This window comes from Meleagris gallopavo, chromosome 5, assembly GCF_905368555.1.
Source record: "Meleagris gallopavo chromosome 5, MGAL_WU_HG_1.1, whole genome shotgun sequence".
Classification (NCBI taxonomy): Eukaryota; Metazoa; Chordata; class Aves; order Galliformes; family Phasianidae; genus Meleagris; species Meleagris gallopavo.
Window position 1 is genome coordinate 52,626,393 of NC_139408.1, and position 26,610 is coordinate 52,653,002.

The following is a 26,610-nucleotide window of genomic DNA, read 5'->3' on the forward strand; positions in this document are numbered from 1 at the left end:
TCAGTGAATAAGCAGGTTTCTCAAGGCCCGATTTAGCTGAATTTTGAGTTCATCTAAGGGTAGAAATTGAACACATTTTCTAGGCAACTTCCTCCACTGCTTGAGAACCCTCACTACAAAGAATTTTCTTCCTTATGTCAATCTGACCTGCCTCCCATTCGGTCCCATGGATCTGTGTATGTCCATTTTATATAAGTTACCCCAGCATGATCATCTGCAGGTAGTATCTTTATCTTCCAAACTCTGCCTCTTGACACAGATAGCCAGGAACAGACTATAACAGCAAAGACTGAGGCAAACGAAATGCTGAGAGCCTCTGAATTTTCCATGTTGTTCATCCAGCTCACCTGCCCTGTTCAGCAGTAGATCCACATCTTGGTTTCCCTATCACTGCTAACACACCCGTAGAAACTCTTCCTGTTGTTTTTCACATCGTTACCAGCAGCACCCGTATCAAGACATTGTCCTGACCCACTCAAGAAACATGAATTGCTTATGCCCTACTGTTTCCTGTCCAGCAGATGTCACGTTGGTTAATATCTCCTGTAAAAGTCAAGACTTGAAACACTGGCATTTATTTCATGTTTCTGGAGGCTTCATCTGTTTTGTCTTTTTGACTAGGTGAATCTGTAGCAAATGCCTACCACAGTGTTACCTGTGTTTGCCTTTCCTCTGATCCTGTCCTATAAGCTTCTGACCAGCCCATCACACAGTGCACGGAACTTCATGCATCTGAGCTGCTCTTCTTTGTACAGAGCACAACCACCTCTTACATCTCGCCCTCCTCTTTCCTAAAAAGCATAAATCACAGCGTTTCAGGGGTGAGAGGTCTTACAGCTTCTGAGTACAAAGGACAAAGGGTAGGTCAATCCCTTGCCTATCCAGGTCTGCAATACCACGTCTCCAAGTCCAATCAATAGAGAGATCTGGGCACTGTCTTAAGATGACCTGCTATAAACACCTAAATTAGAGTCGCACCTCCTTCTCTTGATGATTACATTGAAAACATTGAAAAAATGCTAATAGCAGCTTTTGGGCAAGTCTTCAATCCACAATACCTATACAGAACAGTAAAAACATGTCACGCATACTATGCCAGGTTCAGTAGAAGGAATAACTATCCTTTATAACATAGTAAAGACAGATGAACAATGGAAGCTCTCTCCCAGAGATCTAGTTTCCACAGTAATTTCAGGACTGCAAATTCAGGAACTGCTGTACTTGCTGAGACACCATCATAGCTGCTGTGCTTGTGTTGGCTTGGTACAGGAGGGGGAAAAGTAAGGAGCATCACAGAGGGAACTCTTTTGAAGTCAGACCTTGTTGGGACCAGCTGTTTCTGTACACACATTCCTGAGACTATTTGTGATTGTTTCTACTGTATTCAAAGAAAAGGAAAAAAGATGATTTATTGTTTTGTAAATAATGACACCAAGAAATACACTGCATTAATATTATTATATCTCTTCCAAATAGAAGGGCTGTAACAGATGACAGGATAATTACAGCCTGTTCTTTCAAGCTTTCTCACATGAAGATGAGCCAGAGTAAGAATATCTCCACATTCTGTGAATTGCAGTTTGTTTTATTTTTGCTGCAAACTGTAAAAATCTCACCACAAACATTCTGATATAGCTTGAGCCACAAGAACCATAACTGGTGCATGATACTTCCAGTGTGATCTGCTTGCAAGGCGAAGGTTTTAGTCCCATCCATTGCAGGAACACATGCAACCACCATTTGGAAGCATTGCTTAAGAAAATCCAGACTGACAACTTCCTCTCGTAGTGCAAATCATTGGTTCAGTCTCTTCAGTCTCACCGCAACTCTCTTTCCCCCAGCACCTGGAGGTAAAAAGGCATTACAAGCATCACGCCTATCCCCTGGTGAGGAGCAACCAAGGTGATGGTGTCAGCAGTCTGTACAAAGGAGCTGCTATTTCTCCTGGGCTGGCTGGTTGGTAGGTGCAGCTTGGCTTTGAGAGGGAGATGAGCAGCAGAACAAACAGGAGCAATGAGAAGCATCTTCAGAGCTCTGGCAAGGATTCCTGAATCTTTTGTTTAACTGAGAGGGCAAAGGAGATGAAGTAAAATGGTGGACCCCAGGCAGAGGAGGGACACCGGCAGGATCATGAAACAAGATGATGCCTTTCACTACTGCAGCATCTGTTAAGACCCCACTTGGCTGCGAGCAACAAAAAGCCATATTACCAAAGGCATATGGAAGCGTTATTCGCCTATGCAGCAAATTTAACTGCATGAATACATGTATGAATCCACGTAAAAATGGACAAAACCTGTTATTAGCTGATGAAGCGCTTCTTTTGGCGTATCTTTCTTGCAGAGGAAAACGAGAAGGCTCAGACTGCTTTTCCCTGTATATCAGACACCAGCCTCTAACAGAACAAGATGAACCAACAGGACCACAAAGAACTTGCAAGAGCCCCAGGCCCTGCCATGTGGGCTCAGATTGCTGAGCCCTGCAGCACTGCTGCTGTGAGTGCTGCCTTCATGGGTTACTGCCCCGAACCCCTACAGAACACAAGTAGAATGGATGAAGTCTATACTGCTTCTTTCCATACCTCAGCTACACAAAATGGTCATTCCACATCTCGGTGGATCTCCCTGCTGCAATGCCACCTCCCTCCCAAGCGCAAAGCCTGAAACCTCTCAGGGCAGGGTTTCCTTCATTAATCATCAGGCAGGCTTTTTTTTTTTTTTTTTTTTTTTTCCTCTGTTTCTTTTTCCATCTCTGAGCTGCAAAGTTTCCTGCCAACTTTCTTCTTGGTGTGAATTTCTACAACAGAGCAAAATAACTTCTGAAAATAGACACGTACACTCAAAAGCCTGACACACCCTATATGGAGCCTGTGAGTGGCAGAACCATAATCCAAAACCAATCAAGACATAAGGCTAAGCTAGCAGCATTTGATTAAAGTTCTGAGCAAGTCAGCCCTAAGAGAAGAAAGTAAATGGGAACTCGGTAAATGCTGTTGCACAGAACCCCCACCTCTTTTCGTCACTCAGAGGCATTTGAATTTGTATTGTTTATGGTAACCCTAGGTTGGGCAAGTTGTTCTGATACAGCTGGCATGCTCAGAGTCCCTTTAAAAAAAGAAATTCATGGAAATGGCCAATCTGCCATGACTTCCTGATAATGAAAGCCGCATGCAAAGCCCTTGGGAATAAAAGCCAGTAGTCTCACGATACGCTTCTGAGCTCTGCCTGTCATTAACAAGGGTGGGTTTTTCAGAGTGAAATTCTCCCGGGCCAAATAACAGGAGACCGATAAATAAAGCTTGTCAACTGCCCTTTCTGACTCACTCTCTCCTGCTGGAAGGATGACTCACTGTCATGTGTGCAAGGCTGCCAGGTCTTGCTTACATGCTTAAACAGGTATGGGGTGTCTGTGTTAGACATCCGCTGCCTCAGAAAAAGCAGAGCTCAGCCCTGAGAAGGTAACCCTGGAAAGGACTCTGCTGACTAAAGGACCTGAACTTCAAAGTATTTCTCAATCCTTTCTAGAAAGTTCAAGGCTGTTGTTACATGGCCCAAAGCCATCATTGAGGACTTGGCTTACTATCACAGTGTCTTAAAACCAGAACTCACTAGGACCATCAGGTTTTACTCAGAGTGTGCCATACGGTGTGATACAGATGCAGACAAAGATAACTGAGACCAAGCCAAGGCCTCCTAAAGCAGAAACTGAAAGATTTCTCCCAACACCATGAGAAGGAAGATATGAAGTAGACTCCCTTAGCTCCAGGTATTGGCCAACATCTTGCTGCATCATTCAGTAGAGAAACCATGCTGCTGCAGGGCAGTGATAGTACAGCTGCCTCTTACATGTCCAGCCAGGTATGTACCGTCCAGGAGCAGCTTGTGCCGCTGGGAGAGACAGTTGCACATGCTGTTGCCCAACCAGACTCCCAGGAAACGTGCAACCAAAGCACCATTTGAAGGTCTTGCCACCATTTTTATGATCAGAAGAGCACTACCCTGTCTGCCCAATATGAATGCACATGTAAAACTTGGAAAAGTTAATTCTGAGTAAACGTCATGTCATGTATATGAAGATTCCTCTTTGCTATACTCTTTTCACAGTGAGTCATAAATTAGGCTACCAAATTAGGCTACAAAATATTAGAAATAAATGAGAGGTGATGGAAATTAAAAAAGGAGTAAACAATATATCAAAGATTCAAGAGTAAGGTCCTTTAAAAGGACAGTTTGAGGAACTTTTAGGCCATAGTAAGTCATGTCTCCTGCTTACTTTGCTAATCCTTTAAAAAAAGGTGGCTGACATTAAAATCAATAATCGTATTCATCTGCAGGTGTCAAAGCACTTCCCAAAATAAGTCAGTAAAATAATTTCTCAAAAACAGTGAGAAGAAGGAGTTAAGATAAAAGAGGAATAGTTAGTGACAGAACCAGGAATTACAGTCCAGGTCTTCAGTCATCCATGCAGATGCTTGTGTATTAAACTACCCCACCTCTGATAAATGATTTTGGCTTTTTAAGCTGCAATTTCAAAATTATTTACTTAGCAACGTGAAACCATGCCACTCAACTTCTGGTATTTGTTCTGGTTACCATCACCTTCTGCCATTGCTCGAGAATACAGCACTCTCTCTACTAAGCCTTTCTGGGGGCTTCACAGAGCTGATAAACTCAGATCTTTTGTCAGGACAGAGGAATGACTCCTTAGTTTTCCTTGTTCTTCTCTTTGTTCTTGGTCTTGGTCTTCCTCTTCCGTTGTCCCATCAGACTGGAGCAAAAAGGAATTTAACTCACTACAGTGAGCTCCAATGATGCCCACCCTGTTAGAAAACATGGTGTTAATATGTTTGACATGACAAAGCAGAGGAAAACAGGAGAAAGGAAGAACAACTTGCAGTGTTTCCCAATGAAAACCAGCAAAGAAAGTTGCCTCCTTTAGCTAGACTGTGAATAACGCACTCTGCAGAGATTATCTTCTCTGCTCCAGGGACAAAGAACCACATATACAGACAGCACCTCACACATCATGTCACGTTTCTGCCTGGAGTGTGCATGCACGCAATACAAAATGTGTATGTCCAAGTGAAACTTAGCACTGCTTCAGAAGGTCGGCCCTACTGCACATCAATTACTGTGCAGAAGTTATAAAAACTCAGCAGGCACCCAGTTTTGAAAGCGTTCACAAAGGAGTTACACGTGCATCTGTAGCAAACTTCATTTTTGGGGAAATATTGGATTCACCAGTCTTATGTTGTAGATAGGTCTGAAGATTTTGTGTGTATTGTGCACTTTCTAGGTTGCCAGAAATCTGAAAGATCCAGAAAATGAAGGCAACAAATGGATGGAGGGAAAAGTAGCATTCCTCTTATATGGCACAATCAGACTCGAAATTTTTTGTTTTTATCCTAATCATTGGAAAAGGTTCTGTTTCTATTGGCTTTCCCAATAATACTTCCCAGTAACAAAGCAGCAGGATGGACAGTAGTTGCCTGTTCCCGTAGGCAAATTCCCAGCCATAGAATCACAGAGCTGTCCAATGGTCCCCCTCTCAACAAGGAAGACTTAGCTGTCTGGCAGCCTCTCTAATAGCACTACCAAATCTATTTATGACAAGAATTATCCCTTACTTGGTAGTGAGCAATTGTGAGAAGTCTGGTAGGATGTCACATGAGCAGGGCTGTGGGTCTCTGCTCCGACAGTAGTGGCTCTGGGAGCGGTACTGAGCGCTCTCCTTTGGTGAGGGCAGCAGTGTGCTGAGCACAGGTGAATGTTGGTAAAGCATGCTGTTAATGGATGGATGCTTGGCACCGACTTGTCTTGAAAGAAAACAAACACAGATGTTATCTTAGTGTATTCGGACTGGACAGGTTACCTAAGGGCTCATCAGTATGTCAAATGTGTACCTCTGACGTGGTAATCTCACTGCATTTGCATCAGCAGTCTGCAAAGAAACATGGTTCCTGTCTCTTATGGCGAGATTGAACATGTCAGAGCAAAGGAGCCTGCCGATTTCTTCCCGAATCACTTGGAAGTGCTTCCGCCTGAACACAAGCCAAGTCACGTAGCTGCAGAAATTGTAGAAGCCCTAAGTTGAAAATATGGATCCCATTTTCATTGGGAAGAGGTTCAGAACCCCATCTTGTCCCACAGTGCAGGTTGGCATGACTCCACTGAAAGCCAGCAACAAGTCTGACATCAAACTTCACCAGTGAAGATCTGAAAGCACCGGTTTCTTTAAAGGTACAGAGAGAGATGAGGCTAGAAACACAGCTCAGAGGGATCTCACCTTGCTGAATCTGACCAATTTAGTTTAGCTTCGCTGCTATGAACATATGAAATGAACTGAGGATCACCACCCAGTTTCCTTCAATAATCAATGGAAACAGACTGGTGGGATGAGTCATTCTGCAGAGGTTCTTATCACACTCATTTGTCCCAAGAGGCAACAGTTCATCCCTGGCCGAGCTTCTCCTTGTCTGCATGACTGTCAGAGTAGCCTGAGGGCTTAGGATGATGGGACAGCTATTGTTTGGGCAACTGGAATTAGACGATTCCCACCCCAAATGACAGCATTTTGATCACAGAAAATATTACTAACAAATACAAACTTATTGCATCTTACCTTCATGTATCTGCTTGCTGATTGAATAGGATTATCTAGGTTATCACACCATTTTAACACTTATGATTCCTGGCACCAGCTGAATCAACACCCAGAAAATCAAACCTCTACTGAGGTTCCTGAAAAGATGGTATCACTGGAACTACGGTGTACCCTTGGAATTCAATCCACAGTCCTCCTCTTTGAAGGAAAGTCTGTACAGTTTGAGAAGTATAAAGTATAATTTGGGCCCTAGTGTTTTATATTAAGTTATCAAAGCCTTGCTACACAGAGAGGCTCAAATTCCTCACTGGGCTGGATGTAGCAGGCCAGAAGAGCTTACTGGCATCTAAAAGTGTTGTCTAGCACAGTGGAAATGAAAGAAGGCTGTGAAATTTCTTACCTACAAAGAAGAATTCATGAGGTCATTGGCAAGAAACCAACAGACCAGGCCTCCCAGGGGGATCTCAGTCTGTGATGGAAACTGCCTCGGCTCTGAGAGTCACAGCAGAACTGAAAACCTGCACTGAAGGGCACAGGGGTGGCATTTTACAGGCATTGCAATCTAGGCCCAAGAAGTAAAATTTTACTGAATGTACTCTGCCCTGCAAGTAAACCACTGGGAGGACCAAAAAGAAAGAAGCAGGCTGTCTGCAGCATTTGAATGTGCAAGGGAGGGACATGGTCTGAGCTGACACCGAGTCAAAATCTCCATTTATCTTTCTATCTTTCTTACCTCAAAGAAGTTCCGATCTTTCTGCAAAGACGTTTTTCTCCTAAGGCAGTGAAAAAGAGCACAAAATTAATAGCAGCCGTCATTCTTTCAGTCCTCTGAACACAGCACTGAGAACGATTCATGAGGCTACTGCTGGCATTTCACCACAGCAGTAAGTTGTTGCTGGTGAATCCTCATTACGAGCGTTCTCTCATTACGAGAGAACTACTGTCTAAGAGAACAACAGGACTTCTGCATTGTGTCAGAAGTAGAAAATGCAAAATATTGTATGGCTCATTTAATTAAATCCAACAAACAAAGCTGGATGTGAACAGCAGGCGAGGCTCCCCACTATGCTGTCTTGGGGCCTCTCAAAAATGGCTAGGACTGATCTAACCCAGTTCCCATTGAAGCAAACAGAAAATTCTTCCTGACATCGCTGGGAGAGTAATGAGCAAAGCTACCAAGTGTACAAAGCCAGGCCAATGTTGAGACAATATACTTTGAAAAATAGAAAGGAAAACCCTGATGCATTTCCAAGAAGAAATGTAAAACATGTACAAAAATGACAAAGTGCACTTTGTTAAAGTGCAGTTTGCCCAGTGGAAGCCTGAGAGATATTCACACCACCCACTTGTGCCTGGGGATTCTCATGGGAAGACAAATGACTGTCCATCATGGAAACAGCCATCAAAGCGGAGGGTGATGCACACATCCCAAAAGCCATTCCATTCTCCTGAAGCCAGCACAACTCACCCCTGTGTAAGGGAAAGCAAGTTTGCCAGCTTTCAGATCTCCACAGATCTGGCTCCACTCCACCTGATACAAGGGAAATCCTGCCTCTGTGCCAACTCACCAACTCCTGAAAGTCCCTTACCTTCCTAATGGCATCAACTGTTCTGCACCCCTAGAGCACACCTAGCTGCCATCACCCCAGAAACACTGCAGACCATGAAGGTAACACTTTTCAGTCCCGTATCTCTATTTGCAATTTCCTAACTTTCACTGATAGGTATATTGATCAGGAGGACCATGCATCTCCCTGTCTAGCTCTCACCAGTCATACCTCTCCTGATGCTTCAGGTGAGAACCCAAACCCCCTTGTTGTGCAAGGGAAAAGAAACCTGAATCTTCAAGCATGGCCATTGGTTCAAGCAGATCTCCCAGATAACTTCAGTGATTTTGATTTCTTAAGAATTTTGGAAAAGCACAATATTCTGTCTGCAGAATACCCAAGCAGAGGAACATCATGTTACCCCAGCTTCCTAAACCTTAATGTAAAACTCTGCTTTACCTTTCAGCATGAGGTAACTCGTGCGGTGTCTTAGAATCACTTCCCAGTATAGCAGAGAAACCTATATGGAGGCCAGCAACAGAAACTAACACCAATAATTAAAATCAAATAATGCTAGGGGGTCTCCACTCTTCTTTCCCCCAGTGCTTTATTCCCTCAGATAAAGTATTAAGCTAAGAGACCGCTTGAAAGTTTCCTAAGATAAGCATTGAACTAGAAGGTATCTCCCATGTCTAGGGCACAGTTGCTAATTACCTAGGAAAATACAGAAAGGGTTAGGAAAACATCAAACTTGCATTGAGATTCAGGACAGAATTTGCAAGAAAAATGTGAATGAGTGAGCAAAGAACATCATGACTTCTAGAAACACAGTAATAGTGTTTTCTTGCAGCTGTCAGGGTGACAGAAGTAGCGCATGCATGGAAGACGACAACAGCACGACCAAGCGCTGAGGTAAGCATGGGGCTTGGATGTAAGAAGATAATGGCTTCAGATATCTACAGGAACTACTGTTTTATGCACAGGCGGATGGGGTAACGCTTCATGTGCTTTAGCAGCTCCCTCAACTACAGCTGTAACTCTAAGTGTTCATGGATCAAGTCAGCTTCAGGGTTTGGTAAGGGCTGACTCTGTGCCACTGATGCCTGCTGCTTTGGGAATGCTTTGTATTTTCCCCATTATGACAAATGCCCATAAGGAAGCTGGCACTACAAAAAGGTTGCGCAACCCCCATCAACTTAAAAGGAGAAAGCCAGACACACCTATTCCTTCCTCAGCGTTAGAGGCACAAAAGAACTAATGCTAACACACAAATAACAGGTCTGGAGGGACTCTCTCAAATTCCAGTCTGGGAGGATATCAAACTAAGGTTTTAATGCTGCATTTTACAGTTCATATAAATGGTTACAATGAGGATGCCCTCCATTTAATCTTCCTTTTTTTAAAATTTTCAGAGAAAGACTTCACATGAAAAATCAATAATTGCATATGAATACACGGACATTTGGCATATCTGGAAGGGAAAACAGTTTCCCAACATAGCATAAGATTTCTTTAATATGTTGCTATGGTGAATTACGAGAAGAAGCAAAAGCTTCAACACCATAGTTGGGTTATAACAGAATATCGTTAAAATAGGAGTTACACATTACCAATAGTTTCTCAGCTTTTAAATCTAAACATTTTTCAGGTTAAAAAAAAAAATCATCAAAAGTAACCCTCACCACAGTTTCCATTTTGACAAAGGACATTTTCTATCCCAAAGTATGTGCAGTGAGAAAATTCCTGATCTTCTTTTACAATTGAGAGTCTTAATCAGTTCTGTCCCTTAGCTCTTGTTTTTGGCAGTTCATGTGATGATGGTCTGGGAGGCTCCAGATAACATTTAAGGCTAAACTGAGTCAGCTTGGAAGGGTTTATATTCATGTAATTGCTGCTGGTATGAGAAGTGCTGTGTGTTGGGACATGCTCAGCATTAGCCTAACTCTGAAGTCCGCTGTAGTCAGCTGCCACCACCCTGCTATGAGTAACTCTGGTCTCTCTTCATGCAACACATTACATTGCAAATGTGTTAAGACACAGCCCTTTTCTGGCTCTTTGTGTTTTTACAGCCCAGACATCAGTGTCCCAAGCCATAGCCAGTTTCTAACCCCGACTGTGATGGAAATACTAAAGACGACAGTTTCCTATTTCAGCTCTCTGCTCTCATTCCCATGCCACTGGGTTTGGTTCTCTTTTATTTATTTATTTATTTGAGTTTGCCACTAGACCTCTTTTCTCAATCCTGCATATTGCTGTCCACCAGACAATACAATAAGTAAACAGGCAGCAGAGCCAACCAGCTGGGTATGCAGCACAGGCTGTTCTATCCAGCTGCATCCAGTCCTTGGATTCAAGCTGCTTTTTTGCACTCATACTGGGTCTCATAAGTGCAGGCATTAGGGCCACCCAATAGAAACAATGAATGCTGTCGTGATGTTCCCTGTCCAGCCAACAGGAAGGTTAATGGGATGCTCTACTCAGCAGAAATCTAGAAGCAGGCATTTGGTACACAACACCACTGCCAGGAATTCCCTGTGGAATACCAATGTGCCAGGATACAGAAAGAATGTGCTGTTCAATTTCAGGATCCACTGACTTGTGACATGGGAGCACACTAGAATGAAAACCCTACTGGATCAGCAGTCTCCAGTTTCCCTTTACCTCCAGCATGTACCCTCTTCTCTTGACTAGGAGGAAATCCAGGCTCCTCCAATTGCAGACAACAGTAAGGCTGCCAGGAGCCACACTGCAGAAAGGCAGGATTGTGACTCCGATGGAGGACTGGCAGCAGTTTCACAGCAACCGATATTGGAAAAACGTGCCTGAAACTGCTCTGAGAAGATCTCAAGGGACTGGAGTGCATGATGGCTACTGCCAAGGAAAGGAAACATTATGTGTATCCATCTCCTATCCTCATATTTTTTAATTCCCACTAAGGCTTCCTGCCTCTCTCAGACCTTTGCTGGGTTAAAGGCATCTAGAGAGTTACTGGTCTCTACCACTCCAAAAAAAAAAAAAAGTCTATGCACCATCTTCCCTGCTTCCCTACTCTTCTAACACCCATAGTTCTCAAGCACAACCTTTTCTTGTCCCTTCACTTGCTGCTCTTCAGAAGCATGTTCTCCTGCACTCACTAACAGTCTTAGGCTCTCTGACTTGGTATAAACAGAAACTTATGCTGGGATCAATGGCAACCAGCAAGCACACAACTATTTTTTTTCAAGGTTTAGTCAAAATGGCAGGGGTGAGATGTGTGGTTGGCATTGCTTTTTGCCCTGCTGGCTTTCGCACTGAACCCAACTAAGTTTCCTGCTCTGTATATCTAGTAAGGTTTCCGCATACCAGGGCTAGAGTTTCACCACCTGGTATCCAGAACTCTGCTACAACTTGTTGTGTCAAATCAGTTGGCAACAGCTCATCAGAAACACTTCTGAGTTAGTTACTGGCTAGAACTTCAGGGAAATCAATGCACATCTGTATCTCATAGAATCATAAAGGTTGGAAAGACTATTGAAATCATCCCGTCCAACCATCCATCCAGCCCATGCCTGTGACCACTCTAGGACAAGTCACTCAGTACAACATTTACCCTTTTCTTGAAAATTTTGAGGGACAGCAATTCCCTTTCTTCCCCAGGCAGCCTGTTACAATACCTCACCAGACCTCATGGTCCTCTCATAACCCTTAGACTGACAAGAAGCATGGCCTTGGGCCTTCACTTGTATCACTCAAAAGAGGCCTTGGGCTGCTGTGGCCCTTAATTTGTCAAGGAAAATCATGTCTTGGCTTACTTTCCATGAGACGTGCGACTCCTCTCTGCTATGCCTCTCTCAAGGACAAAGTTACTGTAAACTTTGGCAAGGTAGATCTTGGCCACCGCTAACTTCGCCAACACATCATCCATTGCTTTATTTTCCAGAAAAATCACAGACCTGTTTAAAAAAAAAAAAATTAGGGAAGGGATGCCAGAAAGAATGACAGTTCCTGAGAAGTAAGCATGTTTTTCAGGCACACAAGCCAACACACCACATGACAACACCTTCACGTTGCATCAAAGCCAAGCTCAGGAGCTTCCAGCACAGCTCTGTAGCGCTGCTGGGACAGCCAGGTCTGGTGCTTGGACTCAGACAGCCTCTCTTGCCCTACAGAACTTCCAGGCTCCATGCCAGCAGCTTTTAAGGTTGCTGTCTTTGATCTTGCATAGCTTATGAACCCCTTCTGCAGCCTACATGAAAGCCCTAGAGGTGCACAGAGACGTCTCCAGGCACAGACTCTACAATTGGGCAGCCTGGAGCACAGGGGTTGGCTCATTCAGAGACACCACTTACTCCTCTTCAGAAAGGCACACAAAGCACTTTTGGGATGGCCTCTAAATAGGAATGGCTGACCCCACAAGCCTGTATTTTAAACCACTTCAGATCAAACGCTAAGGAAATGCCAAACCAAAGAGCTTTCTATTTCCCCTGCTTCCCCTGTAATCCACCCAGCTGTCTCCCAGTACTGGGAGTGCTGCAGGCCTAAAAGTTACCAGCCTCCTTCCACTCTGAGGAGAGCTATTTTATCTGTCCCTGATGGCCTCCAGCTGTAAAGCTTCCCACACAACCCACCTTTAATAATTAGAACAATTACTCCAGGCTTCTCAAGGATAATTGCTAATAAAATTCAGCAGATTTTCCTTAAAACACATGAAAGAAAGTAAGGGGGGGGGAAATGCAGGACAGAAATAATAGTCTGTGTTCCATTCATGTTTCATTCACCACTGTTTAGCTTTCGTTCTTAGTTGCATACTTCAGAGGTGAATACTCTCAGGCTGTCTCTAGCGGAGCAATGCTTCACGCCTGCTGCTTTGGAAAACTGGCTGGTTGCTTTTGAAGTTGGTTACAAGATCTTCCTGGACCTAAAATAAGCCAGGCAAACCTCAAGCTTAGATTTACAAAGAATCTGCATAGCATCAAGAGAAGATAAGGTCACAAGAAGTTTCAGATATCCAGATTCATAATGATTTTCTCCTACAGGAACTCCTTCTGACACAAGAAAACACAATGTGCGAAAGCAATGACTTCTTAAGGACAGTCTTAGATGAGGATGGTGGTCTGCTTCAGGAGGTTAGCACACAAGGTCTGTAAGAGCAGCTCAAGAATTACACAGACATTGGATGTGTCTGCTGTGGGAACATCAGGCTGCTAAAGGAGTAGGCAGGTCATCACGCCCAGTCTTCAAGTAACTTGTCTGTCAGTTTAACTCTGAGCAAATTATAGGTGTCACAAACCAGACGCATGAAGGGGTACCAGTATGGCCTGCCTCCAGTCTGTCTCTGCCTGTGGCATATAGCCAGTACTACACAGGAAAGCAAAAAGCCTCTGAAATTAAACTACATCAAGAAGAAAGGGGGAGGGGTTTTTCTTCCTGAAGAGACAACTTGGAACAGCCCTGAGCATGGGATTTATGTGGGATGGATACAGGAAAGCAAATGGCTGTGCAGTTTTCCGTCACATCCTCTCAAATACATAAGCGTATCACATACCAAAGGATTCTTATCAGAAGTGTAATTTTCTGTCATTATGATTCTATTATGTGGTTATAAAATCCCTTTCACGAGCTCACAGAGACCCATCTTCAGAAAAAAAGTAGTTTTCTCCCTTGTTCCCACTACTTCCTAGTAGAAGACTACTCCAGAACTCTACTGCACAGAAGGAAAAAGGCAGTGCTTCTTACATTTGATTTGAAATACAACATATACTAAGTTCAGAATTAGACCAGGTAAATAAGGGAGGAAATAGGAAGCCTTGGACACAGCGAAGCTGCAGTGTCAAAAGTTCTTCATGCCTGCTCCTCCATGTCAGCTTAGGTGCAAGAACAATTAAGGATAAACTTCAACATTAAGTAAGATCTAAATATGCCTTTTGTAATTTTATTTTCCTTCTTTGTATTTATGCTTTGATAGATCAATATCCTGACTTTTGCATGGTAAATGTCTCTTCTTTGACCTTCTCTGATGTTACACTACACGCAAGCAGTCCTGGCAAGGAAGCCACTTCCCTTCAGGGGAGGAAATGAATCTCAACAAAGCAATATTGCAAATATCCCTTTGGGAAGCTCAGAGCTCCTATATGCTTCCCACAGAAAGACCGCAGTAACTCTGGGAGTACTGCACACCATAACACAGCAAAAAGTGTCTTCTGGCAGAGATTATCCAGTGCTTATAGTTGGTAGCTACTAGTCACAGCCCCCTTGACTCAAGAAATAGAAACCCATGTTGCAATAGGTCCAAACTCCTCTTTGTTTGAGTCTGCCTGTGTATTTTCCATACCAGCTGATGACAAGAGCCATGTTGAGATGTCATGGCCAATGCAGGGTCTTCTTCATCCTCATGGACCTAAGACTTTTGTGTATGAAATTATGTGGATGATTTATGTATGAATTATTCTTTGCACAATGAGAGAAACATCCAGCAATCTATGGAAATGGAATGAACTGCTCAAGACCAGCAATCCTCCAACAGTCTCTTCTCCAGTTCAGATAAATCAGCCCCTCTTCATATCAAGGCTTCATTACTTGTGAAGTAAACAATTTTGAGTGTTTCAATGAATTAATCAATCAATTCTCCAAGATTATCAAAGAGTCCAGCAAATCATTGAAGTTTATTATAATCATGGTTTGTAGCTCTGTAACACTTTCACCCAAGGCACATAACCCTCTAACACAGCAGCTCCTCAACTGTTCTCTGGCATCCTCACTTCCACTTTGCAAGGTAGCAAATGTGGTCACACACCCTTACTTGGGAACTGCTTGCCTAGCAGATATTTCTCATGTTGGAACATGTTTCTAGCACTGAAGAGGCATCTGAATCTGCTTTGCATAGTTGGAAATGAATTCAATGTGACCCACGGCACAAATTAACACCCAGCAAACTCAGCTGTGCTTTGTGGGTGCTTCTGCAAGCAGAAAGGACTGGATGCTAATGCTGTTACTGGGAAATGAGATTTGGGGGATGGTGATTCGATCCAGGGCACACAAAGGTTTGGGTCATAGTAATGACTAGTTCAGATGTCCTGGGAAAGCACAGAAGCCAAAGGTGTAAGAGGTGTAACTGAGAGATTTTTCTCCTTATATTTCCATATAGCAACCAGGCCAACATGCAGTTTGTACTCAAGCAATAGTCCTTGCTCATATGCAGAATCCCACTGAGCCCACTGTAAAAACTTTCCTACAAGTCTGGATTTACTAGGGCAAACTCTGGGTACTTACACCCCCGACGTCCTATACTCACAAAATCAAGGATTGGGTTTTCTTTTCCAGGGCAATTTTTTCCAGGTAAAAAGACATGTAGAAAAGCAGGGCCATGAGGAACTCATCCAGTTTTTTATTCCTAAATAAAAGGTAGAAATGTCACTGGTAAGTCTGCAGCACCAGATTATTACAAAAAACAGCAGTCTGCTCAAGGGCCTGCACTATATTGAGCAACCCCCTATGCAGTTGAGAGCCCTTCACAGTGAGCACTCCACCCCACAGTAAGACTTTAGAGGCCAAGAAGCACACTGAGCCATGGACTGAATTAGATATTACCACATTTATATCCTCCAAGTATGTTTTGTGCACTAAGCATGCTGAAAGAGCAGCATTCTCAAAGAAAATGGGGATAACTAAGATTCTCCTCCCCTTCCCAAAGGACAGTATGGCTGAGGCTCAAAATATACAGGTACATTCTTCAAACAAAGGCAGTGCAGGCGCTGCCTAGCCCTGGTGATCTCAGGGGTACACCCTTAAGACAGTGCTCTGCCAACTGCCTCCTTGCTTTTAGCATACAGGGAAGTTACACTGATAAATACCAGCAGCAACCAACGAGCTCTGCATTCCGGCTGGAACAGCAGCAGCACAAGCAGGCAGCCTGGATGCCCTGTTGTGTTAGGCCCTCCTGGTGCAGGCAGCGTGATGGATGCTTTGCCAAACATTGAATTTAACTTAGGCTAAGATGAATAACGGTGTTTGGATATTTAGGCCCAAGGTCTTGGCTTCCTTTAGCTAACAGAGTGGAAATGCTTTCAAGCAAATGGTAGGATTATTTTTCTGCATATCAAGGAGAAAATGTATTTGCTTCCCACTAACCACCAGAGAAGAGATTTGAAACTTCACACAGGATAGTCCCTCCGTTCCCTGATACACACACAATTCTCAAAACATTCTAAATGACATACCCCATAACTGCTGCAAATGGTAGCATGCGATGTGACTCATTTTCTTCTCTCAAAAGGAAAGCAAGATCTGAAAACACAAAGCAAAAAAAATAATAGCTTCTCCAAAAATTGCTCAACGGTAGTAGAAATACTTCTGTGGGCAATGCCTCGCTGATGCAGAAGACCAACAATTACTCACATTTGACATCATCCAGTGTGACATATTCATGTTTTATCCATTTTGCCAGCATATGAATTTTTTCCTCATTGCCAGCCAGCCTTTTTTCAGGGAGCGTAGCACTGCGTTCATCTTGGAAAATGCTAGTAGTTGACCAATATGTAGTATTTAAAGACATTGTTAATTCCAGTCACAGAACAGTCACATTCTCTACCTGGCATGTACAGTCCTTATTGCATGCAGTTTCACAAAGCTGGGCAGCTAAATGTGTTTGGCAGATATCCCAAAATAACTTTCAACTATTATAACCACAAAGCAGGTTGGGAATGTTGGGAGAAATAGGACATGTCACCTCCAAGGTTGCTTCTGAATTTGCCCTTTTAGTTGCTAATATAATAAATTGCGACTATATTATTTAGATCAAAGATGTTTTAAGTAATGGATGAAAGTCAGCCACACCATGTTGTGAATTTATAACATTAATAATAATACTTTAATCTTTGAAGTGCCTCACAAAGGTGAATTAATTACCTCACAATACTCTTTAGAGTAGATGAGAATTATTACCTCATTCTGCGAGACCTGAATGCCTTTACCAAAGTCACAGCAGGCTACTGCCTGAGCTGGCATTCAGCACGGGGCATGTCTGGCCCTGTTTCTCTGCTCAGACCACTTATCCGCCCTGCTGAAATGACAGGTGGCTCCTGCTTCACCTGTTGTGTTCAGACACGATCCTCCTACAACTGATGAAATATTCCCACCCTAATAATTGCGTTCCTTCTTGAGCTAGCTTAGTGGAGTTGAAATACCTCTTTAATGTCTTGACACATATTTCCTGAAAGTGAGCGTTTTTTCCTTCGCTAAGGTTTTCCTCAGCTGTTGGACTGGAGCTGAAATAGAGTATGAGAATGCAGTCATATGAATTTACATTTCTAGCAGCAATGCAAAGAGGTCAACTCACCACGATACAAAAACACAGGTATTTCATCTTCTAATTGACACAAAGAAAACATCTGGGTTGTGGTGAGGGCCACATGAGACATTGCTTTCAAGAATTGAGAAGCACAGAAGAAGCAAAGGTTCTTCTGCTGTCTCCTGCATCACAGAAACCCTTCAAGTCATCTGTATCTCAAGTGACTTTACCATCTTGGTCCTAACAACATCAGTGAATAGGAACCTTCTTTTAATTTCCATCTTAACCATATTCATGGTAGGTTAATGTACATATATGCACCTGGCCTTCAGGTCCACTAGCACTTTATCTTTGTGTAGGAAAATAGAAGAGGGTTTTGTCTCTGGAATGACGTATTTTAAATGCAAAATGTAAAGATTTTCTTTGGGACTACAAATGGCAGAGGCAGCAAACATGGCTGGGGAACTTATTCCTGCCCCAGAGAGCACCACGCAGAGCCAGCTGCATTCCGAAACCCATGAGACAAGTTGGCTGGAGCTGCTGAGACTCAGACCATGAAAGGCACCTGCATCAGCCTGTGGTCAAGGAACAAGTGAGTAGCCCAGCTCTACTATGACCAAGGCTTGGGAGCTGCCAGTATGGGAGCAGGAACCACCCTGCCTGCCCTGCACTTGGGAAGGGAAGAGGGGAGGATGTAGCTTTTCCCCAGTAGTTAAATGTATGGAAATATTTCAACCAGGTAAAGTCTTGCTCCTCAACTGCCAAAGAAATGCAAAGCGCAGGTACGTGCAATTTCTCTCCTGCAGAACTGTGGTTTCCCAAAAGGTTTGCAGTCCTTCAGTGCTCACTGCCATGCATCACTCTGTGGACCTCCACCCCTCGATGCCAAGGAAGCAATCTGGCCCTTGCTGTCAGCACTGCTGCTCCAGCACATGGTTCAGGCACACGGCAGGACTTGCACACACTTTCAGCAATCCCTTGGAAGTAGATTCATCTTGAGAACAGTACAGAGTAAATGCATATTTCTGTTTTTCTCCATTAATGGGATAAATGTAATAGAATCGTGGAATCGTGGAGGTTGGAAAAGACTACTGAAATCATCTCATCCAACCATCAACCCATCACTACCATGCCCACTACACCATGTCCCTCTGCTACATCTCCCCTTTTCTTGAAAACCTCCAGGGATGGTGACTCGGTGTCACAGAGTGACAATTACAAGCTCCAGTCTCAAAGAAAAGCATCTACAGAATCATAGGATCACCGAGATTGGAAAAGACCTCTAAGATCGTTCAGTCAAATCATAATATATATATATGTTTAAACACATAGATTTGTCCTGCAGTTGATTGTCAGGCAAAACATTACACTCTGATTTTACCTTACATGGAGCTGCTGAACCTTAAGCCTGCGTAATTTGAAACTGAACATCATTCTTTTACCTTGCAAATTCAAGTGTGTTAGTGTCATCTTTCCAGTACCACACGCCTGAAGTTAATTTTATCGTCTGCAAGAAAACAGCATGCAGGTTACATGTCATAATCACTGTGCCCTTTTTCTCAGCCCCAGCTCAGCAAAATATTTATAACACAAGCACTGTGCATATTGTCCATTGTATATCTTTCTTAAGTCTGCTTTTTACTCAGATGTTGATTGTGAATTAGCTAAACAGAAGATCTCTCAGATTAAAGGCTGCCAGCGTAAGACATAAAAAACAGGCATCTGTCTTCTTCTATGTCTTTCAGATTGTGAATAAATCACAGAAAGTTGGCTAAAGAACATCAGTTCTTTGGTTGCTAGCGAATTAATAAAGGCTGAGAGATCAAATGTAGTCATGGATTAAACAAACCATCAGTTTTATTTGTTTTTGATATTATTTATGTAATTGCAATGACTAAGCAGCAGCAGAAAATAAGCCTTTGTTTAAAAATGGGATGGGCTATGCACTTTGCTGAACTTCTGAGAACGTTAAATAAACACCAGAGAGAATCTTCAGAGAACACTGAAGCAAACTGCCAGAGACAGTATCCATACAAAACCAAAAACCTCCATGGATTAGTCCCCTTCTTAACTAACAAGAAAGGCTTGCAAACCTTTAGCTGGTACTCACAGGTCACCTTTCAACTAAAATGCATCCTGCTGCTGAAGTCCTTCTGCCTACAGAAGGGTGAATCAGGTGAAACACGAAGGCTTTAAGTGACTTTTTGCCTGGTGCCATTCCGACAGCAACAAGAGTCCACGATTCTTGCTCAATTTAATTTGGTAGCAGAACACCAAAATAAGTTCATGTCAGCAGCCAACAGTGCAATGGTTAGACTGTGGAGATGAATATTAGGAAACACTGGCTCTAATCCTTTGGCAAAGAGCAGTTACTTAAACTTGTCGGTCCTAGTCTTCAGTTCCAGCTTTCTAATACTGGCTTACAATTTTCAGATGAAAAGGACCATGCAAATGCAATACCTTTGCATTACACACAAGGGAATATGAACTCATGGAGGAAAAATGGAAAGCGGGGTGGCTTGGTAGAGCAACACCTACCACAGCCACACAGGCAGGAGGGAACACCAGGCCTGTGTCTTTAGAACACAGCTCAGTGCTCACGGATATAGCTGAAGGATGGTGCCATGGCTGCCCCACAACCGATGGAGTTCACTGCAGCCCCCAGACCTGCTACAGAGCCAGATACAGGCAGCAGCAATGTAGAGCCAGCAAGGAGACTCACCGAGGTCATGGAGCCTGTCTGCAGCATGGCTGGGCGCTCAGGTGGCCCTGTTTACAGTAGTATCCTGGAAACAGCCAGCTGTCCTCTAGGAGCTGTGGAACCCAGCACACCAAGACTCCTCCAGCTTGGGGACTTGTGGCCCATGCACTCTGCTCCTTCCCACCTCTGCCCAACAGCCTCCCTGGAAATCTTTGCTGAAACAAGGAAAATATGTGTTTTCTGTGCAGTAAATAACTCAGTGTCACTTATTTGGGCCTTGCTCTCATTTCCCTCTGAGGGTAGGGAGCTGCAGAGGTGCTCCTAGTCACTGACACAAGATGAGCAGCAATTTACCCCCAATACGGACATTGTTGTCTGTACAACACTCTCTGTGTTAAACGCATTTAGGTTGAGATTTTTGAGATATCAGAGTATATCTACAAAGTCACAAGTCTCCTGTGACATGTCCCAAATCTCTGTGTAAATAGTCAGCTCATGATTTGTGAGTTCCCCTGGAAATAATTCCCATAGGCTCAGGCAGGTCATGGGTTTGAGGGAGGATTTATGATGTTTGGATGCTTCGAAGCATTGCTGTGCAAGCAGAAAATCTCTCATACAGGCCATTCACAGTGGAACAGCATCATTGTGTACACTTGGTACTGCTTGGATTGCACCCCAAATCAGTACAGGTTTTGTTGACAAAAGCACTCCCTCCCATAGAAGTCAAGTCAAGAGAAGGGTGAGATTTTGTGTTACATCTAAGCCAGCCTAATAGCTAATTGTTGATGGAAGAGGCATTCTTCCTCTCATCCAGCTTTTACCACCATTTATCTCTGTTGATTCTTTATCTTCTCCGTCCCCATAGCAAGGCAGCTCCCTAAACTGTCAAAACAGTAACCCAGCAAAAATAAATGAGATGCCTTCTGCTGAGTTAGCGCTCCATATCAGTTCAGTGGTGGGTCAGAGAGGGGCCAAAAGCAATACAAAGATGAAGCAATGGGGAGAGGATCACACCTTTCAGCCGATCCCTTCAGCTAAAAGGTGAAAAACAGTCACAGTTTAGAAAAATGCACTTTGAAGCTATAAAAATACCTCATCTAAGACTTTTAGACAAGTCAGCTCAGAAAGGCAGAATATTTCCTGCTTTCAGCTCTTATAGATGTCCTCATTCATTTTTGCAGTACTTTCTAATGATGGAAAATACTCCTGAAAGCAGCACTGCAATGTTCGTGAGCACACGGAGGAGTACAGGAACAATCCAATGTAGGGAAATAAAATGTCCATGAAACAATGTGCTTGCTGTCCCTAACTTCCCCCCTATTTCCATAGATGTCCAGATAATGCATCTGTTCTCCAGTAGGTACTCTTTAAAGATTTATCCATGCTAATGAATTTAATCCAAGATAAACAAAAACCTCGTATCACCCTGAAAATTCAGCTTTGACTTTGCTCTCTGCAGCTTCCTGTTGTTGGTTTTTTTTTAACACACAAATGTGTATGTTTTGTTTCCAGTTGCTATTGCAGGCTGCCAAGTACATACCTACGACTTGGCAGCCAAGTTATATATTTAAGAGGATGAGAGAAGCAGGTCTGAGAATGACCTCAGATCTCACCCCTTGCAGCCAGGCAGCACTACAGGAAGCGGGACAATGGGAGGTATAGAACTAATGGCTCACCAGTTGCCTGCTTGGTAGAGCAAGGCTGTCATTAGCCTCAGGAGACCATCAGCCCATCCTGGAGCCAGCAGGAGTCATGCCAAAAGAGATGCCAGAAGTAAAGGACATGCTGGAGATGCTTGGGGTCTCCTGTGTTAGCATTCAAAGTGCAGGGGAGACAAGCCTTCGGCTGTGGTGGGGGTGGGAGCAAACTGGCACAAAAATCTCAGAGGAAAGATGGGAGAAACTGAGAACTACCTACAGGAAGAACAACTGGGCCTGACATTCAGGCACCAGACTGTACTCTCCTTAATGAGCACTTGCTGGAGAATATCGGTTTGCCATGGCTATATAATGAGCTAAGGATGCAGAGCTGAGCACCAAACATCCCACCCAGGCTGACCATCCAACTGGATATCAGTCTGAGAGAAAAATAATAAGCCTGGCTTCGAGTTGCAACAGAGTGCCTGCTGGATTCCTGCTCCTACTGTTGTAGAACTTGGGAGCTACAAAATGAGCGAGCCAGAAGATTACAGGAAGAGAAATTATGGTGTGATGGTTGAAGCCATTGAAGCTGATATAGGAAACTGATTTCCATATGGGCTTCAGTCACAAAATTCCAGGCAAATCACTTCAGCCCACATTTAAGCCTAATGACCATTATTTGCATGATCTTTTCTTTCAGAACGAAGGGCCTTGGCTTCATGGAAGTCTGAAATGCAGGACTAAGTATGCACAGCTGTGGTCAAAGTCAATGGGAACTATACCTGAATGCATAATACCAAGCAGTCTGATAAAACAGTTCCTTGGCATTAACAGTGGAAGACCTCATAACAGGCAGATGGTGTTTGGCTTTTGCTGTTTTATCACCTGTGTCACATCTCAGAGGTGAAAGCTAAATGGATGATGTTGGGAAACACATGTGGTGGTGATGAGCTGCACAGGGTGCTCCTTCAGAGCTGGGGCAGGATAGCATATAGTAAAAAAGGCAAGGCAAGCATTGGATTGGGACATATTACTCTCTAAGAGAGCACATCCTACACACTGACCAAGCCTGGTGCCCTATAGGAAAAAATAAATAAATCTGTTACCATGTAATTAAAAACTGGATTACAATGCATAAGCATAAAGAAAGCAAGAAATAGGATTGCTCACTTGGTCATAATTTCAGCACTTGCTACTTTCCAGTCTGACTTTGCAGCCTTAATGGGCTTTTTTCATGTTGTTTCTTGTGGTGTTTGTGTCCTTGTGTCTCAGTAACTGAGAACATTCAACAGCACACATATGTATCCAACCCTTGGATCTATCTAATGTTGAATTCAGATATCACACCTAGAAAATAAACACACGCATAAACTCAGCAAAAGATCACTGACTCACTGGCCAATCATTCACTTTTCTGCCTCTTTTTTCTTCTTGCTGTGCCAAGCCTGTCTTCCGTAGCCCCTATATTGATTTCCCCTTCTCTTCCCAGGGGCAGGTTAACGTCAGCCCTGGTTTCCTGGTAATGTTAGACTCTGCCATGTGTGCTTTATGTGCCATGTGTGCACAAAAATACAGAATTCGATTCCACAGTAGGTAATACTTATTCCATGACTATGCCATTTACCTGCCAACTACTTTTACCTGCTCATTAAAAGCATGATTCTGTGTATGAATGGAATAATGTCCTTAGGCATAACAGCATTAGCACTGGTGTGATTTTTCACGTCAGATTTGTGCAAAATTGAAGCTCCTGTTTGTTTTTTTGTTTGTTTGTTTGTTTTCAGCAGTTTGCATTGCTTTCCTCTGCAGCCTTCACTCTCATTCTTCAGATATCCAAAGCAAAACATGGTGAGAGAGCTTGTGTCTTCCTGATGTCCTACAACACCAACACCAGCCTTATCCCAAGCTCAGAGCCCTGTGGCCCAGCTGCCTGCCATGTTCAGTGACAGCCACATGTATGGACACAACCCTGCCAAAGGAGCTTGATAGTCAAGGCAGAACCAGCTGCCAAAGCCAGAATGAAATTCGAAGGGAAATCAGAGCACGATGACTGCCCGGCACAACCTATGGGAATACAGTCTGCACTTGGAAAGCCAGAAAAACCAGCTGCACATTCTTCTAATGAAATCCTCATGCAATTACTCCCTCCACACAGTTTTATCAGATGAGATTACTGAACATTAGCACTTGTCAGCTGTTTTCACACAACTAGACGTTTGCCTTGTGCTCCTAACAATCAACCTTTTGTTATTAACACGCCTCTTACAGAAAGGAAGAAGTATATAAATGTGTCTCATATTCAAAAGGCATTTTCAAAAATTTGATTTTGACTCAGTATTCTGAAATGCTCAGAAATCTATAGAGCTTAACAAAGATGTCAACAGTCCAGGTTCTATTTCTTACTCAGGGATTAACAACTACCTTCCTGCTTTAGGATGAGGAAAAAGTAAAAGTATTCAATATTCTATTCAATATTGCAAACTTTTAAAATAATTATCATGGAGAACTTGATTTTCAGTTTTCAGTTTATTGCTGAGAATTTTTAACTCATTTAGGATTTTTAGCTCATGTAGTGCCAGAGACAGGACTAAGGACTCGCTAGCATCAGTTATCTTGAAACATGCTGTCTTAGAATATTTGCAGCATGTTGCGAATGGGGTCTGCAGGAAAACAAGGAGTCTACCAAATGAGGAATAAACATGGTTTTGTAAGAAACTTATTTATGTCTTTAGATACAGCTTGGCAAAAAAAAAAAAAAAAAAAGGGACTTTCAGCTATGATTATGATTGCTAGACTATCAGTTCTACTGTGCAACATCGCTTACAAAAATTGATATTTCATGATGGAAGGTAATCAAGACCACTAAATCCACACTTTGTTGTTGTTGTTGTTGTTGTTTGTTTGTTTTTTAATAAATTCTAGCCTGTGATACATAGCATTAGCACTTCTGGAAGTGGTTTTGTTCCCTTAATTCTATTCAAAACAGATGTTTAACTACTGGCCTGCAATCATTTGGAGCAGTGGCATTTAGACCTGATCCAACAAATAGGGTACAGAGACCATACTGCTGACTGCTGCCTTAGCACGAGCTAGAATGACTTCATGCCTTTTTGCCCAAGAGAGATCCCCACAGAGATCTGTCAGCTTTTGTACAGGCCAGTACACAGAAAGTAATTCCTGAATGATGGAAGCAATGTAAGAGGAACAAAAAATTCTATACTACTTCTGAATTTATTCAAGAAAAAAAAGAAGACAAGCAAAGAAACAACAACAACAACAAAAAAAGACTTCAAAAGTGGACTGGCTGCCATCTCTAAAATGCCAGACTGGTGCTGTTATTGGGATGACAGGAGGAACCAGCCTGTCCATGTCTCCACCCTCCTGATGCAGGAGAGAGTAAAGACAAATGGGTCATGCAAGGGCGGATCAGGGGTTTTAAATACTGCTGTTTCATATGTGGAAGTGAAGTATGTTGTTGCATCTGGAAATGCTGGCCTGCCCAACTATATAATCATTACTCTGCTGCAAGTAAAATTTACTCCAGAGGCAGGCTGCATAAGTATGTGGATGAGAGTGGTGGAGAGATGTGATACCTGACCCACATAGGTGTGCTGGAGAAGCTTTACGAGCATAACTTGTTTTGCTGTGGGGTAGGGAGGGGTGGTAACTTTCCTGTGATGAATAACTACAGAACATAATTTTACTGCTGCTGCAAGATCATCCACGTGGTTTACTGGTTTAATATCAGAGGATTCCCTTGCACCAAAGTACAGTGTCTCAAATGGGGGCAGAGAACACACCACCATGTGCTTTCTTTAGGGACAAACTAGGAGAAGCTCAAGCCAGGCACGGGGCTGGGTAAAGAAGAAGAAATTTTGAATACTTTGTAAATAATTAGAGCCTGAAATGCTATTACATTGCAATGCAAGACATAAAAAGACACTTTAAAAATTAGCATGCAGACAGGGGTTGAGTGCGTGCCTTTTAATGTGATGCCTTGCACATACACTGAAAAAAAAATGCTGGGACTGGAAATGTGAATTCCCTGAGCACATCTGCCTTCACCCCTCCCTCCTATGCACCCATGGCAGTGGCTGGCAATGAGGAAAACGAGATTCACAGTGCAGCCCTGTACTGTCACATCTCTCAGAGCTGTCATCCCTTGGGTCAACCCACAGCGCTACAGAGCTTTGAGGAGAGCCTCCTGAAGTGCCCCAGAGCTTCAAGGAGAGCCTCTCAAATAAAGAACAGGCATTTCCAGGAGACAAGCTGCCCGGCCCGCGGGGCTCTCTGCAGTGTCTCCCCAGAGATAAAAGCAGGCTGCTGGGGTTATACTGGTTCCTGCCTTTGAGATGGTATCACAAGGACGAGCAGAGCCATGGCCTGCCTGCTAGGCCTCGCTGCAGGACTTCAAACAGACGCTGTGGAGGCAGCTGACTCACCAGGCCGGCTGGCCGCAGCCAGCTCCAGCACATCCCAGCTTCCCTGCTCCCCTCTCTCAGACAGTGTTTTAGTAATTTTTTCATTAATTTCTTTTTGCTTTGGCTTTTGGGGCTCTGTTTGCTCCACCGCAAAGGCAGTGAGCATGGGGAGCACAGGACAGGCTTGCATTGCACTGCTACATGCCTGCTGCACAGGGAGCAAGGCGCTAAGGCGCTGACAGGGTTTAATTTGGGTGATTAAATTCTCTGGGATTAATGCTAGGGGTGTTCCTCTATATAAAATAATGCCACTTAAATAAACCTGATCAGTGAATACAAGGAGCCATCAAAAGTTAACTCCAAAGTGACGCAAGTGCTGTAAGTTAAAGCCACCTTATAACCTTCTTATGGGCTTGGCCGTTCGCATAGCCCC

General features: G+C 43.4%; 2 protein-coding genes across 2 annotated transcripts in view; both read right to left on the bottom strand.

Moving 5' to 3' along the window:
* The window catches only part of MTHFD1 (methylenetetrahydrofolate dehydrogenase, cyclohydrolase and formyltetrahydrofolate synthetase 1), a 247,698-nt gene that overhangs the window by 128,970 nt on the left and 92,118 nt on the right, over positions 1–26,610 (bottom strand). The gene's annotated exons all lie outside the window — the stretch shown is intronic.
* Positions 1,102–20,282, bottom strand: PPP1R36 (protein phosphatase 1 regulatory subunit 36). Its single transcript, XM_031553712.2, has 11 exons — positions 20,138–20,282; positions 18,858–18,922; positions 17,312–17,392; positions 16,524–16,645; positions 16,346–16,412; positions 15,421–15,519; positions 11,942–12,082; positions 7,337–7,376; positions 5,903–6,084; positions 5,627–5,815; positions 1,102–4,819 (listed from the first exon to the last, which is right to left on the bottom strand). The coding sequence occupies exons 1-11, from the start codon at positions 20,162–20,164 to the stop codon at positions 4,654–4,656; spliced, it is 1,179 nt and encodes a 392-aa protein (XP_031409572.2). The 5' UTR covers positions 20,165–20,282; the 3' UTR covers positions 1,102–4,653.